The 17,831-nt window shown below is 53.4% G+C and overlaps 2 protein-coding genes across 15 annotated transcripts in view; one reads left to right on the top strand and one right to left on the bottom strand.

Moving 5' to 3' along the window:
• Positions 1-1,329: 1,329 nt before the first annotated feature.
• Positions 1,330-13,033, bottom strand: GMEB1 (glucocorticoid modulatory element binding protein 1). Of its 5 annotated transcripts, none has more exons than XM_085559953.1 (10): positions 12,915-13,033; positions 11,160-11,320; positions 10,157-10,239; positions 9,100-9,224; positions 8,247-8,350; positions 7,685-7,839; positions 6,450-6,578; positions 5,613-5,750; positions 4,432-4,554; positions 1,330-3,367 (listed from the first exon to the last, which is right to left on the bottom strand). In XM_085559953.1, exons 2-10 carry the CDS (start codon positions 11,285-11,287, stop codon positions 2,661-2,663), a joined length of 1,692 nt encoding a protein of 563 aa, XP_085416079.1. In that variant the 5' UTR covers positions 11,288-11,320; positions 12,915-13,033; the 3' UTR covers positions 1,330-2,660. The 5 variants fall into 5 exon arrangements, with proteins under 5 accessions (XP_085416079.1, XP_021383982.1, XP_085416081.1 ...); XM_021528307.3 differs by lacking the exon at positions 12,915-13,033 and adding an exon at positions 12,670-12,799; XM_085559955.1 differs by lacking the exon at positions 12,915-13,033 and adding an exon at positions 12,670-12,799 and having other exon boundaries at positions 4,432-4,545.
• LOC110469536 (discoidin, CUB and LCCL domain-containing protein 1) overlaps positions 12,756-17,831 on the top strand; it is a 10,365-nt gene continuing 5,289 nt past the window's right edge. For 4 of the 10 annotated variants that reach the window (XM_085559946.1, XM_085559952.1, XM_085559945.1 and 1 more), the window contains exons 1-2: positions 12,756-13,110; positions 16,049-16,270. In XM_085559946.1, the coding sequence (XP_085416072.1) occupies positions 12,756-13,110; positions 16,049-16,270 (577 nt within the window). Of the gene's footprint in view, positions 13,111-13,152; positions 16,271-17,831 lie in introns of those variants that run through there. The other 6 variants (XM_085559948.1, XM_031506799.3, XM_085559951.1 and 3 more) reach the window with 5 other exon arrangements.

Raw genomic sequence — 17,831 nt, 5'->3', positions numbered from 1 at the left:
AGGCGGGGCGGGGCGGGGCGGGAGGCGGCGGCGCTTTGTCCGGGCCCGGCGGGCTCGGGGCGGCCCTGGCGGACTCGGGGCGGCCGCCGGCGGGGCGGGGGTACGCTCTATCCCACCATGTCTACTCAACGACCCCGGCCGCGCGTCTCTAGGACCGGGCCCGCCGCCTCGCGCTCCCCCCGCCCGGTCACGCGGCACCGCGCGCGCCTAGGCACAATGGCGGGAAATGATGGGGAAAGACGGGGGGTGGTGGGGTGGTTAGGGTTAGGGGGCGCAGTGCATGCCGGGACGGCGGAGGACCGGAGCGGGCGGGGGAGCAGCGCCCCCATTCGGCTGGAAGTAGGAGACCTCTTAAAGGGCCAGGTGGTCTCGCTGAAGTTTTAAGGCAAAAAATGGCAAATTCGTGCCCGGCTGCGGGCTCAGCCCAGCCTCATCCTGTCTCGCCGCAACAATTTAGGTCCCCCCATCCCCAGTCCAGCATTCCAGGGTACAGAGGACCCAGGCAACATCGCAGTCTTTTGGGACCCCCACCCAGATAAAAGGGGCTACCTGGGTGTTGGGTGGGCGTACAGCAATCAGGGAGGCCAGAGTCACCCCACTTTCTGGCCAAGAGACACAAACAACTCCAGCAGGGACCAAACAGGATCTGCTGTATACCTGGATTGGGGAAGGGGGTCCCCAAAAGATCCCCAATCCCCTTCAATCAATGACCTGAGGAAGCCAGAGGAGAATGGAAGGAAGGTGGCTGGATATGGAAGGAGGTGGATCCCTGATCCAAAACCATAGAATCTCAGATTTGCTCAGGTTGGAAGAGACCTGAAAACTTACCTTGTTCTACTCCCTGCCATGGCAGGGACACCTTCCACTATTTCAGGTTGCTCCAAGCTCTATCCAACCTGGCCTTGGACACTTCCAGGGATTCAGGGGCAGCCACAGCTGCTCTGGGCACCCCCGCCTCACAGGGAAGAATTCTTTCCCATAACTCCATCTAACCCTGCCCTCTGGCAGTGGGAAGCCATTCTTCCTTGTTCTGTCCCTCCAGGCCCTTGTCCGAAGTTCCTCTCCAGCTCTCTTGGAGCCCCTTAAGGCCCTGGAAGGGGCTCTAAGAGTCTCCACAGAACCTTCTCCAGATCTGTGGGATCTGGCTCCCACAGCCATTCCCACCTCCACCCCAAGCCAGGAAACACTTCCCAGAGGCCAAGATCAGAGCAGAAGCGACCACCCCTCAGAAATCAAGGTTCAGGAATCCCTGCCCATCCCCTGCTGTCCCCAAGGCAATGGAGGCACCGCCTTTCACCTCTTCAATGAAAAAATCCATTGGAGCTTAACTCCGTTTTTCCTTTTAATGCAAAAAAATAGCCAGACACATCTTCCTGCCCTCCCCACACCCTCCGCAGGTGTATTTCCTTTGCTTAATATTTCCAGCCAAGCAGCTCCCAGCCTCCCAAACCTCTGCATCTCTGAAGCCACCTGGTGCTTTTCCCCTCCATTTTCCCAGCGTGGCAAAGCCCAAATGGATCTCCAACCACGGAAAAAAAAGAGGGAAAGTGGGAAAACAGTGGGGTGCACCATATTTCAAGAATGTGCCAGTTCTAACCCTGCCAAGAGATAACAGGAAGAAAGAAGAAAAAATAATACAAAAATAAAACCACCAAACAAGTAGCGACAAGCACGGAGCAGCCTCAGTACACCGTGTAAACAGAAGCTGTCCTGATCCAAAATCTGGCTCTCCCAGAAAGCAATAGCACAACATGCTTTGTACACCCTGAAAGGTCCCTGTGGTGCTGAGCAGCCAAGGGGGATGATCTGAGTTTGAGCTTGAGTTAATATTTTTTGCCTTATACAAAATGCTGAAGTGATCTTGGAGTCTTCAAGCAGTGTTCGCATCACCAAATCTTACCAGGCAGGGAAAGGGATGGGGGAAAAGTGCCATGGGAAGAGGAGGGATTGGGATACAGGGACCCTGAGAGAAGGTCCCATGGTTTTGCAGCTGAGAGCTCTGGACAAGGGAAGGGAGAGAGCAAACAAATACAAAAAGATAGAGATATAAAAACAATTTTGTGTGGAGGAGGAGAATATGGACAGTAAATTCATTGTACTGTCAGCCTCCCCAAAGAAAGAAAAATAATAAAAGAATTCCATTTGAGGTGACAATTAAGGGTCTGACAGAATTCCCTTTCCCTGGGGAAAATAAAAATACAAATGAGGTACCTGTTCCACCCCAAATCTGTCACCCCTTCTCACAGCCACATCCACACTCAAGTGTTATTGTCTCTCAAATAAAGTCTCCGGGCCAGGGCAGCCCTGGAGCAGAAGCACTGAGGCATGGCTAGTTCCTCCTGGTTGGGTTGTCCAGCAGAGATCCAGTCTCTCCTTCACCCTGCCACAAGCGGTATTGTTCAGTGCTCAATGGAGACGGAGCCTTATCCAAGTCTCACGTGTTTCTCCAGCTTTGTTTTTTAAGAAAAAAAAAACAACTTTATATATATATATATATATATATATATATATATATATATATATATATATATATATAAAATATACAGTACAATGAAAATATCCATAGTAATAAATGGGGTGGCTGGAAAAGACACTTAACAAAAAAGCCTGAAATAAAACAAATTCCCAGCTCTTCCCCTAACCGATGCTTGCCTTCCCCATTAGTCTTCCAAGACCACAATCTCCACATTATGGACCTGGTGCTGATGGTCTTCCACATCTCCCACCACTTTCTCCTCAGTCCTCAGCTCTGTCTCCAGGATCACAGCTTTGCCCTCTGATTCATCTGTGTCTGCCTCAGGATCTGGCGCCGGGTCGATCTCTATGATGGTCTGCCCATCGTCCGAGGTGCTTTCCACAGCTTGGATGGTGGAAGTGATGCCAGACTCCATGGCCACCAGTTCCACAGGGTTGACCATGGTTGCCACATTCGCCAGGGCCCCAGTGTCCTGCATGGCTGCTGAGCTCAGCAGTGCCAGGCTGGAGGACGGGTGCAGGGTAACGGTGTCCGAGGAACTGGTCTTGGAGGATGAAACCACGGTGGCATATCGGAAGAGCTGGGAGCCAGATGGCAAGGTATGAACAGTCACTGGGCTGGAGCCTTGGCTGAGGGTTGCCACTGGGATGTTGCCCACTGAGAACTGTTGTCCAACGGGTGCGATGGTGATGGGGGAGATGACAGTGAACTGAGGCTGCTGGATTGGGGTGGAGGGGCTAAGGATGGTAGCGGAGGCTGGGCGCTGCAGACGGGGTCTCTTGGGAGGCTTGGGAGTGCTCATAGGCATCAGCACCACATTCTGGATAGTTTGGGACTTGGCCTTCTGGTCCTTGGCAAGTTTCTTCTGTTCTTCCAGCTGCCGCTCCAGGTCTGCATAGGGAATGATTGAGCAACATGTCACACCAGGGTAAGTAGCCGCTCTTGGGGCTCCAGAACCAACCATCACTCCCAGGTTTGTGACAGGAGGTCACCCAACCACCCAGTGAGCCTGATCATGGCTTCTCCCTCAAGATCAAATGGCACTGAAGGAAAAGGGTAGGTTTTTCTGCCACCTACATAGACCCAGTCAATGTACCAGCTGCCAGCACCCGGGTAAGACATAGGTTACATTCCACACATGTTGGCTATTCCTACTGACAAGGCAATGGACATTTCTGCTCCCACAAGCTAAACCTGCCTGCAAGGGAGAGTGAATAAACCCCCCCAGGCAGTTCAAATTGCTTCCTGAGCTTGGCTGGGTCATCTCCCCAGGAGCCAAGCACCTGCACTGGGGACAGCCAGCAGGATGCCTGGGTCAATGAAACATCTCCCTCAACACTTATCAGTAGGAACACTGGGAGCCAAAGTAGCACAGTGACCTCATTTATCCAGGGCAATAGGGGACTAGAACATCTCAGATACCAACAGATCCTACAGTACATGGTGAGGAAGGAGACACATCCAGTGAGGAGCTCTGGGGATCCCAGGTCAGTCAGTGGCTTCAGCTCAGGGTAAGCTGAGCAGGACATCCAATAGCACCATAAGACAAGCACATAGCCCTGATAGCCAAGACAAGCAGAAGCTCAGCACCCCATACTCAGAGAGGCTTATTAGCTTGGGTATAGCACAACACTGTCCACAGCTCAGGTGACCATGGCACAGCACTGAGCTGGCAGGTCCTGTCCCTAATTCTGAGGGAATTGGACTCATGCCTGCAGCACCCCAACTGCAGCAAAGGGCACAGACTTTGGGCTGTCCAACGTCCCAAGCAACTGCTCTCTGTGAGACAGGGGAGAGAGGAAATTACATTCAAGTGCTAGGACAGAAAGGGATTGGGATGCACTTGTTTTGGGGCAGCCTGTACTGAACACTAACCCTAATTAACTGGGGAAAAGGAAAGTCATGTCCATTCCCAAGAGTAGCAGCAGGATGTGAACTCTTGTTAGGCACTTTACCTGCCAGTGTGTAAAGAAACTGTTCCTCTCCTTGCTCTGTCTGGTTTTTCCTGTTGTCCAGTACCTTCTTGACTGTGTCCATTAAGCCAAATGTATGGGCGACATTGTTCAGGACTGCAGCATCTCCAAGGAAAGGGCACAGGGACGTTAAGACTTGAGCACTCAAAAGATGCTCCTGTTACACCAAAAAATTTTTACTGCTTTTTAAAACACTCTCTGTTCTTTCAGAAGGGCTAGCTAAAAAAAAGGCAACTCAACCCCCTCATCCTTCTGACATGCCAGGATTAAATAATCCCATTCACATGATAAAGCAAATTGGACATAGCTGTGTCACTCAAGCAGCTCCTAACTGCTGCAAATGAAAGTGTAATTTGCAACCACAGAGATACAAACGAGCTCTCCACCTACAAATCATCACCCCATGCTCCTGACAGTGTCATTAACATGCCAAGCTCCACTGAAAGCTGTGCAAAATGTCTGTTACAATCCACTGACTTTCATCACTCGCAATTCCCAAAACCTGACACCTACCAGACACAAAAATGTGCCAGCCCAAAGTTAAATTAGAAAATTTAAAAAAAAAAAATAACCTGGGTAAAATGAAGTTTGTGGCTACATGGATGTTCTCCCAGGAAGAGCATCAACAAGAGGTGTTCACAGGGGCATGTGCTGAACCAGATTAGGGAGCCTGTTACAAATTAAAAATAACCCTGAAAAGGGAAGGGGATTTAATTTTAACCCAGATAATTTCCCTCATCTGGTTCAGCCCCCCAAAACAGGTTTTCTGGAACCAGTGAAAGCAGAACAAGAAGTGAGGGGGCAGGACCTGTTTAGGCCTGCAGTGTCACAGAGAAGTGTTTGAGTAACTCCAGTTGAAGTGACTCTGGGAAAGCTTCCATCAGGGCTGGGAGCTGTGGACAGTCATCTGATGGTCTGAGCAAGCTGCCAGGGTCACTTTGCTCAGGGAACAGGATGGAATGGTGCATACTTGTGCTTTGAAGCAGACACTTCACAGCTGAGCAGGCTGAGTACACAGACAATGCTCCCACAACTCAGCAAATGATTGGAACTTGCTCCCCATCCTGACTCACCAGCTTCACATGGTGGAATGGACTCTTAGCACTGTTGGTTTTTTTTTTTGCCTGGAACTGCCCTTTTGAGGCTTCTTCCTCACAACCTACCTGTCATCTGGAAGGGAGCCTGACCCAACCGCTGCTGCACACCTCTTAGGACTTCTTCTATTTCCTTTTGGATGTTGCACACTACCTCTTCCATCAGCCCCACATCAGCTATTCCTTTCCAGAACATCAGCGTGTCCTCTGGCACAAAAGAGGAGGAAAAGAAGTCAATATATACAAGCATTTGGCATTTTTCCCACAGGGCAACCTTAAACTTCTCAGGCAAGCGTATCTTTTCAAGGTGACTACCTTTGCAAGGTAGCTTGGCTACTGGGGTGGACAGGACGTGAAAAAAATAACCAACCCCAAACCAAGCCAAATGGACTCAGGCAGCAAATCAGGGACAGGTTTTTAAGCAAGTCCATTAATTCTAAGGCAGCTTTTCACATTTTTGCAAGGTGCAGAGCTTAAAATAATTATTTGAGAACATTCTAACTAAGCTTCCATACTGATACAACAAAGGGATGGAAGGCCAGAGAGACACGGAACAGACAGTTGACAGGGAACAAACATTACTCTACTCTTTGTTGGTTCCAGCCTAGCTCCAGGCTGGCAGATGTGTTTCAGATCCTTGGAATAAAACAGAAAAGCCTTTCACTGTAACAAGTAATATCTGATCTGAGGGATTATCCATCAGTCATGAGGCCAGGGCCAAAGTCCTACAGTGATAAGGAGCTCCATTGGCAGAAAGCCTGGATGCCTGGGTAATGCTGGAGATCCAAGGGGCTGAGGGACGGCTTTGTCATTGCCCAAACTTTACTTATTTGCAAGATTTAGGTTTCCAAAATGTAACAGGGGAGGAGAGGGGGAAAAAACACCCAACAAGCAGCCAAAGCTTACCTGAAATCTCATCCATGTCCTTTTTCATGCCTTCCTCAGTGGCCATGGTGACAGCAGCTGTCAGAGCCGAGTTCCACTCTATCCCCTCCTCCATACTCTCCTCTGACAGCGCAATCTGGGTGATGCTCCCTGCCAGAAAGCCCTCATCAGCTCCCTCTGATAGCCTGAATCCCTGCTTTGCTTCCTAACCCCTCAGTTCTCTCCAGGCTCTCTTTCACTCTTTGGGTCGGGTTTGTGCTTGGCTTCTTTCAACCAAACCAGTTAAAAGCAAATATTGCTGCTTCTCATTGGAACTGTGACTGTGAAAAGCTCTGGAGCTTCTGAAGGGAAAACCATATGCCTTGCACAGTGGAGTCCCAGCTCAAGGGAGCAGAAAGGGAGCAGAATAAAGAAGGGAACTCATAAGGCTCAGCCCAGCCACCCTTCTCCCCTTGCATCATCCACAGGAAGCTCTGCACCCCTAATTCCTCATGAAATGGAGCTGGGGTCCCAGCTGTTTTATAAAAGGGAAATGGATCTGATGCAATTCTAAGTTTCTGGATCAAATTTGGGACTAACTACAGTGCAGCCACTGTAAGTTGGCTATGGTGCTTTCCAAGAGATTCTCCTTAGCCTATGGACAATTCTGCCATGTCACCCACCCAGGGGCTCAGAGAAACGTAACCCACCCAGCTTAACAATGTGGTACAGTTGGGAACAGTCTTCTCCCTTAACCTCAGCAAAGAGATCAATATCTGCTCTGGAGCACAGGATCACTGAGAACTTGCAGCTGGAATAACAATCAAATCATGTCCAACCACCACATCCTGTTCATGGATGTTCTGAAGAAGGACATAATTTCTAAATTCACCCCTAAGACCAACTCATGCCTTTATAACAGACTCCCAAATGGGAAATATATCAGAAAATGCTGTGTTTGCTCCCATGAGGATCCCAGAACAAAGACGCCTACAAGACTCTCAATTCTTCTCTGGGCTATGAAGGCTGCCTCTCTGGAAAGCAGCTTCTTGATGCCAGCTGTTTTCCAACCTTCACAGTCCCACAGAGCAGAGCTCCCCGACAGATGCTGCCAAGGCTTCTCCAAACAGACATAAGAAGCATTTTCCTTCCCAGAAACCAGATCAATCTCCTGGTGGGACTGCCCTGATGTGCCCAGGAGGAAGGTGTAAAGTGTGTGTGGGAGGGAGAGGAGCATCAGAGGGAAGTTCCCACGGCATTGGTAACTGGTTTCCTACCATCAGCTGAGGTTGGAGTCTGCACCACGCTCTGCTGCCCTGGCACTGGTGCTCTGGCACTACTGATCAGGAGATCAAACTTGGTGCTTCGACAGGTGTTGGTACAAACTTTGTCATGCTGGTAGAAGTCAATCTGCCCAGAATCCATCATTTTCCTGTGCAGGGAGTAGGGATAGAATCAGGCTCAGCTAAAATCTCAGCCTAGAGACAAAAGGGAGTATTCCACCTGGGAATGCTATGGTCATGGGAAGGAAAGAGAAAGGGACATACTAGGGCCACTCTGCACCCAAAAAATCTCCTGCAAGGCTTTCAAATGGCAAGCACAAGAGACCTCCAGCTTCACACACATGTTTTCAGTCCTGTTCCACCCCAGGTTCCCCAGGCAATGCCACTTCTGTCGAGGGTGAGGGATCCTGACCCTCACATCATGGAGCCAGAATCTCTGCAGGCTGCTGGCCCAGGTACTGTGGGCCTCCATGGGGACTGCAAGGCAGACAAAATGCCTGCTGGGGGTCCTGCAGCTGCAGGGGTGGAGCTCTGAAGTTGGACAGGGGTCAAATACCTTAGCATGATTCCTCCGAGACGAATGGCTCTCTTCCAATCCTTCAGGGTAGACTTCCCAGCCAGGTGAACAAAGTGCTTTGGGCTAATCAGTTGGTCATTGAACTGGTAATGAGACAAGCAAAGGTTCAGCAAACAGGGAGGATTGGGACACCCAACACAGTTCATCTGAGCCCCCACTTCCACCCAGAGAGAAGAGCTGCTTCTCAGATCCCTGCCAGCTTTGATCCCCTGGGCACAGCAATGCTCACAGATCTAGGCATTCACAGCCCTAACCAAAAACAGCCCTGAAGACTTCATATGAACAAAATCATCTCCTATGAACATGTATGGTCATTTTGGAGATCATTACAGGAGATTTCTGTTACATCCAATGGCCCAGCAGCATCCAGCTGCCACAGGTCTTCCCTTGAGCATCCATTCTGCCCTGCTCCAGTGACTTGAGTAGTTCCTGCTGAGGGGCAGGAGCACAAGGGGCTTGGCTGTCACACTGCCATGGTCTCAGGTGGGAAAAGGTAACACCTTCTCAATGCAACCTGCTTGACAAGGAAGTGAAAGGAGTGAAGTACCAGGACACTGAGGAAAAGGGAGGAGGCAAAGCTCTGCCAGATCTCAACACATATATCTTGCCTGCCTTCAGTCCTTCTTCAAGGGCCAATACCACTGAAATACAAAATGGGTGATATCCTTCCCTCCTTAATCCACTCTTTCCATGCTTCTCCCCATCAAGAAAACAACCTTGGCACCAACAATCCAAGGACTCAGGATGAAACACAAAATCTAAGGAATTCCTATGGAGGCCAACCAGCACACCTGAAAAGCAGAAAGGAATCCACTGGGAGTTTCTCCTTTACCTTCACACACTTGACATTAATTCCTGGACAGACAAACTTCTTCCAGAGAAGGATGGCTTTGCTCTCCCCACAGGTGATGGGATAGGCGATCTCAATTTCCTCACTCGTTTCAAGGGTGCTGGGGTCTGAGGGAGGAACAGCTCAAAGTGAAACTTTCCACCAAGAGGCTCCAATCCCACAAGGCAGGAGCTGGAAGCTGATAGGTTATGAGACCTGCACTTGGGAAACCAAAAAAAAGGGCAGATCCCAGTTCAGGATCAGTCCTCTCCATCTTCTCAGAGTTAGTTCAGATTAACTCTAACAGCAACTGGCATCTGCTTTTTGGTGTAACAATGCTCCAAATAAAGCTTATCTATAAGGAAACATGAAATCAGAAATCAAATGCATCTGTAAGGTGGGGAGGAATGAGAACAATCTTAGTGGCAACAAAATGGTTTAAAATTTGAACCACAGATATCTCTCAGATTCTTGCAGCTCTGGTATCTCTTTAGCAATTATATCAGATATTTACTGATAATATATTCTCTTCATGTGCAGAGTTTCTGCTAATACTGCCAAAAGACTCAAATCAACCCAGGAGGCAGAACTCTACTCAAGATCTAGTGACAGCATTCGGTGATAGGAGCCTTTTCCCACACACTGCTCTGGATGGGAGAGAGCAGTTGGAGCCAACCTGCTCTGTTCTTATGAACATCCAATCCAAACCATCAGATGGCTGGTTCAGAGAAGACCCCACAACCAGAGCCTGATGCTTCAGCCACCACATCCTCAGCACCATCATTCCTGCTGCCAGTCTCTGGACATAGGACTAGGGTGACATCCCGGCTCCCCTGGATCCCATGGGAACCCTTACCATTCATTGAAGGAGAGCCAGGATCTCACTTCCAGGACTTTGAGACCAAGTAGTAACAGCAGACTTTTATTCCAGAGTATGCCCAGCCCCTTTACCCACATCCATGCCTGGGAATCAGCATCTGCAGGGGCAGAGCCAAAAGGAAGCCCAGTGAACTGGAGACACCAGCCCTGCACAGGAGGGGATTCATTGGTGGGAACTCACCAATCCCTTCTTCCAGCTTGTGGATGGTGTGGGTTTCCACGGCCACCACAGCGGCGCTGGCCTCGGAGCCCTCTTGGTAAATCCTGTGGTGAAAGTGGCCATCCAAAAACAAACTATATAAATCATGGGAAATTAGGATTCACAGCACAGGGTTAAAAAATTCAGTAAATTTTCTTTTTGCCTGACCTCAAGGGACATTAATTTTGTCTGATACCATTTCAATCACCAGGAATTTTTTGGCGAACACTAATAAAACAAAACACTAGTAATCCCAAGGGCTGGCAGACACAGAGGCATTCCCAGTGCTGTCATCTCACCCTCCACTCTGCCAGCGTCATTGAGGCAGCTCTGCAGGCTTCCCTGTGCCTTTTCCTCTGCTTTCAGTCACCCTCGACAACAGGAACCAGAGCCCAGACAGTGTCCCAAGATTTCCCTTTGAGCCCTGTGTAACACTGCCATACAGATGACCACAAAGGGAAGTCACTGTCAGGCCCACAGCCACCCTGCCCTCAAACTAGAGCCATTTTTTCCATCCTGATTGGTCCAGAGTGAAGATGAAGCCACTCTCTGCAGCAGCTACCAGGGAGCTACAAAATTCCCTCCACATCCCAGCCCCATCTTCTTTATTTTAGAAGAGGATTATTTTAGGGGAGAGCTGGCACAGAGGCACATTAAGGTTTGAACACACAGACCACTGCATCCAATGGTTGTAGTATGGCAAAAACCAACCCTGGGACTGGAGAAGGAAAAGAGAGTCTGGGACAGCACTCTTCCACGATTCACGAGCACTGCACCAACCCAGCCTCACAGGACAATTTCAGGCCTCGGAGGCCCCATGAAAACCACACACATAAAAGATTTAATCTGTTGTATTTTCTCTCTCCCCTGCTTGGCACAAAACTGACATAGACCTGGAAAACACAGTGACGCTCAGTCCCATGAAAACCCACAGGGCTCCCCCCCATCCCACCTTGCACCTCCCAGGTAGTACCATCCTACTCACCCTTGCTGCACTGGCTGGAGCTGCAAGATCACTTGGGTTTTGGTATCCTCCGGGTTCTCCCCTTCATTGCCATCACTTGGTACAACCACCACATCACCCACAGGGACGCTCACCTCGGCATTCGCCATCTCTCACATGAACCCGGCAAGGTTTTTTCCTCCCTGTAGATCACAAGAGCTGGGAATAGATCTCAGAGGCAGATCACCCTGGTATCATCCCACTCATAACTTCCTGAGCCAGCAGCTCTCTCCAGTTCTGAACCCCCAACTTGGCACCAAGGAACAGACCCACATTGGTGTGTTTTGGCAAGAGTGTGTTTTCAACACAGAGTTTCTCTCACTGGCCCTGGCCAGTGTTTCCAGCCACCCCTGGCATGCTCTGATCCCTCACTAACAGGAACATGCCTGTGGATGATCCTTCCCAGTAGAAGCTGGTGTCAAGGTGTGGTGCTAATGCAGGAAGACCTGACAGGGAGTCCCGAAGAAGCTGCACTCCCAGAGGACGTGCCTATGATTGTGCATGAGGCACAGAGGTGGTCTGGTTAGAGTTTGCAGCTGGAGGTCATCCCTGCAAGCCTGAGGTCTACAAGCTGCTGGGAAAACCAGTCTCAGAATCATGGAATGGTTCAAGTGAGAAGGAACCTGAAAGCTCATCTCATCCCACCTCCTGCCATGGGTAGGGACACCTTCCACTTGACCAGCTGGTTCCAAGCCCCATCCTGCCTGGCCTTGGATGGTTCCAGGGATGGGGCAGCCAGCTTCTCTGGGCAACCTATGCCAGGGCCTCACTACCCTCACAGAGAACAATTTTTTCTCAATATCCCATCTAAATCTCAGATGGGTGAATTTCAGGTCAGAATCTCCTGGTGAGTGAAGGGGTTTCAACATCCCGTAGTTGGGATACACCAAGACAAACCTGGTGAGCCGACGACACAGGGACCACGCGCCCACCCGGCTCCAGGAATGGGACTCCCGTGGTTTCCCGCGCCTCATCCCGCTCCGGGGGACAAACAGAGCCACCCGGGACCCTCGAGAGACGGCAGAGCTTCGCCAGGATATCTGGCGCGGGGAGGGGGGGGGGGGTCAATAGGACACGGACAAATAGCGGCGGCGATCACGCCGAGGCCTGCAGTGAGAAGCGGGGGGAGCTACAGAGGGGAGCCCGCGGCCCCCGCCGGGTCCCCGCGCTGCCGCTCGGGGGTCGAGAGGTCATGTGACATGGGACCCGCGGGACCACCCCGCGGCGCGCGCGGCGCGACGGGGCGTGGCCTGCCCGGGGGAGGGGGCGTGGCCTCGGCCCCCCTCCCTACGGCGCTGGCTGCCCCCCCGCTACCCCCCCATCCCGAGCGGCGCGCGCGCGACGCCCGCCCTTGCGGCAGCGGCGGCGGCACGTACGGCGGCGACCCCTCCCTCCCCTCTCGGCGGGGCCAGGCCCCCTCCCGCCCCGCCCCGCCCCTTCGCGCCGCATGGCCCCTCCCGGCCCCCATAGCGCGGCGGCAGCTGGGCCTTACCGTCGGCGAGCGGCCGAGACCGGGGGCTGTGGGACGGGGGAACGGGGGGATGGGGAGGGGGGAGGCGGGCCGGGCAGCAGCAACGCATGCGCAGTGCCCGCCGCGGCCTCGGCCGCCAGCACTTCCGGCCGCCGCCTGCCTTAAAGGGGCCGAGCGGTGAAGCACGCAGCGCTGTGCTGCTCCCTGGTGGCCGCCAGCAGTATCGCCTTCGCGGCGTCACCCGCCAGCCCACAGCCACGAGTTACCGGCGGGAGTGTCACGGCGAGGTTCGCTCCCCCCGGTCACAGCAGCGAATCGTGGAACGCGCTACCAGGCATCTCCCGCCCCGCCCCACGCCAGCCCCGGCGGGACCACCGGGACCTCCCCCGGCCGGCCGTCCCGCCAAATCCCCCACTGCCCCCGCCGTGCGTGCCGGTCGACTGACAACGAGGAAGACCAATGGTAACGCGGGGTCGGGCGGCGACAGCCAATGGGCGCGGTAGGATGAAGGGAGGCGGGGCCGGGAGACAGCGCTGCGGAGCCGCGGTGGGGCCGGGCGGCGGCGGCGGCGGGAGCAAGGAGGATGCGGGCGGGCGGCGGGGCGGCCCCGGGGGCGCTGGCGCTGGTGCTGGTCCTAGTCTGCCGCTGCCTCCTGCTCAGCCCTTTGGGTCTGCACTCGGCCGGCGCACAGGATGGTGAGTGCTGATTGCGGAGCACCGGCGGCGGGACATCTCACCCCGGGACGCGGTACCGGGAACTCCGCTCCCACCAGTACCTCCGGAGCTTCTGCTTCGCTCGCCGGGATGAGACCGGAACTTGGTGTGGTATGGGGACTGGGAAGGAGGACTGGACGGGCTCGCCTCTGCCCCGGGATGGTTCGGGACGGGCTCTTCGCGGTGTCTGGACTGGGATCGAATCAGGATGGGCTCCTGGTAACGGTTCCCTGCTGTTACCAGGGCAGACCACACCGGCACAGGGTCGTCATGGTGCGCCTGCCCCGGTTCTTTTCCGGAACGGGATCTCTGCCATCCCTCTGTCCCGGTACCGACCCGGGACAGGGTCCCTGCCATCCCTTTGCTCCGGTACCGACCGAAACGGAATCCTCGCCATCCCTCTGTCTCGGTACCGGACTGGACGGGGTCCCCGCCGTCTGTCTGTCCTGTTCCGGGACGGGGTCCCCAGTATCCCTCTGCTCCGGTACCGGACGGGACGAGCTCTGTCCCTGCTCCCACCACCCCCGCCGGTCCTGCACCCGCCCATTTTCCCCGCAGCCCCCCCCCCAGCTCCCTCTGTCTCTGTCCACGGTGGCGACTACGCCTGGGGTCCCTAGAGTCCCGCGTTCGGCTCCATCCTGCCTGCAGGGCTTTCCCAGGGAACCCCTAATCCCCGGGTTAAGAGGATTGCTGGAGTTCACAGGCAGAGCCGGGCACTGGGCTCCATCCCGGGAATGCTGTTCTTGGGAGGATTTGTAGCCGCAGCATCCAGGACGATCCCAAAGTTCGTGTTTCCCGATGTCACTCGTCCCCAACTCATCCAAGAGCGAGGAAACAAAGAGCTACAGGTCAAGCAAAGCATTATTTTCCCCGAGGGGAAACTGAGGCACGGGGACAAGCTGGGATCACTGGAGGTAGAATCCCCCTACGTTCCCGGTCAAAAAGTGTGATTTGGGGCACATCATGCAACGGGTTTCCACCGGATACCAAAGCCACTGGTGGATGCGGGGGAGTTTTCCCGGGGCCAGCAGCATGACAGAGGCAGGGGTGTGCCGGGATTTTGTCGGAGCATTGCCCTGTTGTGTCTTTCTTGCATCCTGTGAGAAAACAAACAAATCCCTGGCAGGAATGATCCCAGCGGGGTCCGGCCGTGAGTTCACCCTCGCCCACCGGAAATCCAGTTTTCACATTTTTTGGGAGGGGAGTAAAGTTTACATGGCTGGGGGCAAGTGCCCTGTGGCTGTCTTGGCTGTTCCTGGCCCCTCGGTACTATCTTTGGCGCCAACTTCCCAGGAGTGCCCACAGCTCTGTGCTTATCTCTGACATTCCCTCCTGGCACGTGCTGGTCACACTCCGGATGTTTTTAACAAAGCTTTCCTTTCCTTGGATGAGTTTTTCCCGGAGTGGGTCCCCACAGCTCCTCTGTACCACCAGTACGGATATAGAGCTAGGGGGATCCATCCAAGACCCCCAACTGGGCTCACATATCCAGCTGTCCTGGCCATAGAGGGTTTTCGATACAGATTCCAGCGGGTTCAACTTTCTGTGCTAGAAACTCCCCCTAAATACCCCAAATTTCTCTCCTGCAGCAGAGCACCCCTTCTGGAAGCTATTGTCCTGGCAGCCCTGGGATCTCTGCTGCCCTCCCCTGCCATCCCCTGCTCTTGGAGGGCCTGATCCTTCCTAGCTCTGCTCTGTCAGCAGACACTGCCCAGAAAGGGGAAAAGTTGGTGATTTTTCCCAGTCCCACAGGATAAACCTCCCCCCAGTTTGGATGCAAGCCCTTCCCACAGTCTAGGGAGGAGGGGACTCTGCGCGGGGGCTGGCATCTTTCACCATCAGCCTTCCCGTTTTTTATCCCTGCAGGATTTTATTTTCCCTTGCTGGTGCTTTGTGTCATCTCCCAGTGACAGTGAGGGAAGCCAAGGCTGGGCAAATCTATGCCTGCCATCACTTTTCTTTCTGGCTGTGCCAGGATGATGCTTGGCAGGAGCAACAGGTTTTAGAGCATGTGAGGAGGAGGTGTTGAGCACTGGACCCAGACAAACGCCTGGCCCACACAATGGGGGCTAAGTGGTGCTTTCCCACTTTCCCTGCACCCCAATCCTGCCCAGAAATTATGACCAGGTCTCAATGCCTGGTGCTTTCAGCTTATTTCCAGGATATTCCCTCATGCCCAGAGGCAGTGAGCTCAGAGAAAAGCCCCTTTTGTGGTGGGTCTGGCATCTGGCATATTCTCCCTATCCATAACATTGTTTCTTGCCTGGGAAGGAGGCAATGGGGATGCAGCTGCCCAAGGTTATCCTCAAGGTCAAGGCTGCAGTTAGGGGGTCCTGGGGGCTGCCTAGTTCTGTATGGCTGCATGGAGTAGGGATATTCTCTCCTTGAATCTTTTTATATCCCCCCAAACTAAGGTTCTCCTCTACTGGAGGATGTAGAGGAGCTGGAGATAGAGGGTCATGCTGGGTGGCTGTGGGGGGAGCTATGGCAGCTTCATCCCTGGATCCCCCTGTGGACAGTTCCCACTGCCAGGAGCGTTCAGAAAAACCACCAGAAAATTATGCTTTGGATGAGGAAAACATCTGAAGAGGCTGCATGTGCCCAGGGGTTGTTCTGGGGGCCTCACCAAGTGGGGAAACTGAGGCAAGGAACAGCCTGCCTGAGCAGCCTCCCCGGTGTCTCTGCAGGAAACGGCTGTGGCCACACACTGCTGACACCCCACAGTGGCACCCTGAGCTCCAAGAATTACCCGGGCACATATCCCAACCACACCATGTGTTGCTGGCGGCTCCAAGCCCCCCCAGGTACCTCCCTACTCCTGGCATTCGGAGATGTGGATCTGGAGCCCTCAGAGCACTGTGCCCACAGCTCCTTGCTGCTCACTGACCCCCAGACTGGCACTGTTTACGGTAAGGGGGTTCTGGGGGAACTGAGGCAAGGGTGATACAATGTTGTGGACAGGGAGAATATCAGGAAAATCTGGGGTTTTAGCTGATTTCATCATGGGAAGGGAGAATATCTAAGGAGGGGGGTAACCAAGTGGGGCAGTAGCCAAGGACAGGGGTATTGAAGGAGGGGGTATCCAAGGAGAGGAATATCAGAGGATTAGAGGATTAGTGGTATCCAGTAGCTGACGAGTGGGTTATCCAAAGAAGAGAAATATACCAGAATGGGGATACCTGAGGAGTGGGGCTACCCAAATAGAAGGGTTGATATCCAAGGAGGAGGATATTGAAGGAGAGTAATATTTGCAAATGGGGATATCTGAGGAGGTGGGTACCCAAGGAGATGGTTATTGCAAAGCCTTGGGGGGGGAACTGCCCAGCTGGGACCAGATGCAGCCACGGAATAATTAATTTGTTGGCCCAGCTAACGGTTCTTGGATTTTCCCAGACAGATTTAATGGTCTTGGAGGGATTTGGCAGCACTGGAAACATGACAAATGCCGAGGAAAACATCTGGGGGTCGGGGGAAGCATCAAGTGATGGGGTGGGGTAGAAGAGCAGCCCTGGTGAGGAGCAGGAACTGGACAGGAGATGCAATGGGAAATGAAGAATGGAAAGGAGCTGGCTTGTATCCATGGGACTGGGAGTTTTCCCTGTTCTTCAGGGCTTTCACCCTTTCTGGGCTGGTCCCCAAATGGGTTACAGCACGCAAGGTCCCTGGTCCCCATCCCCTCTGCTGTGGCCTCAGGGACATAATTGTCCCCAACGCTAAGAGACATCCCAGCCCAGGCTGAGATACAGCAATGTGGGAAAGGGGAGTACTCCTAGATGATGCTCTTGGGGGCCTAGGGGAGGTGACTGGGCACCCACAGCCCCTTTGGGTGCCACCAGAGCCATGCCAGCATGACACAGAGCTTGAGTTCCACTTCCTCTCCCATGGCTGACATTGGCCCTTGAGAAGTCCCAGATGTTTTCTGGGAAGCAGTTGGAGAAGGCAGAGGCTGTGGGCTCCTTTCCTGACTCACAGCTGGTGTCTGGCCCCTGGCCTGATTCTGCTGGGACGTGGCAGGATCCCCATGGGGGTGGCAGCCTCTGGGGCTCAGCTGAGAGGTCCCCAGCTCCCAGGCTATCACTGAGATCCATACAGAAGTGGCACCAGTGACCCAGGTCAGCGTTGCCATCTGGCAATTGGTGGAAGGGAAATCTGCATGTGGCTCATCTGCATACTATGCAGATCTCAATTCTGTCACATATGTGAGATCTCTGCTTGCACGTGTCCCATGTCCCCTGGGACTGACCTCCTGGTTCAACATGACCAAGGCAGGATAAAGGTGTGGGTCAGGGTAGAGAAACCAAGGCACAGAGGGAGGTGTCACTAGCAGCCCCAGGGGAACACGGGCATAGTTACCTGTCCCCTGGCATTTGCTCAAAACATCTCTGGGTGCCCAGAGGCCCAAGTGATAGGCATGATACAGAGCAGAGCGATGTGGGGGACAGGGGGTGACGGCAGTCCAGGCATTAGGAC

Source organism: Lonchura striata, chromosome 23 (genome assembly GCF_050655825.1).
Source record: "Lonchura striata isolate lonStrDom1 chromosome 23, ASM5065582v1, whole genome shotgun sequence".
Lineage (NCBI taxonomy): Eukaryota > Metazoa > Chordata > Aves > Passeriformes > Estrildidae > Lonchura > Lonchura striata.
This window is presented reverse-complemented; position numbering and strand designations above follow the sequence as displayed.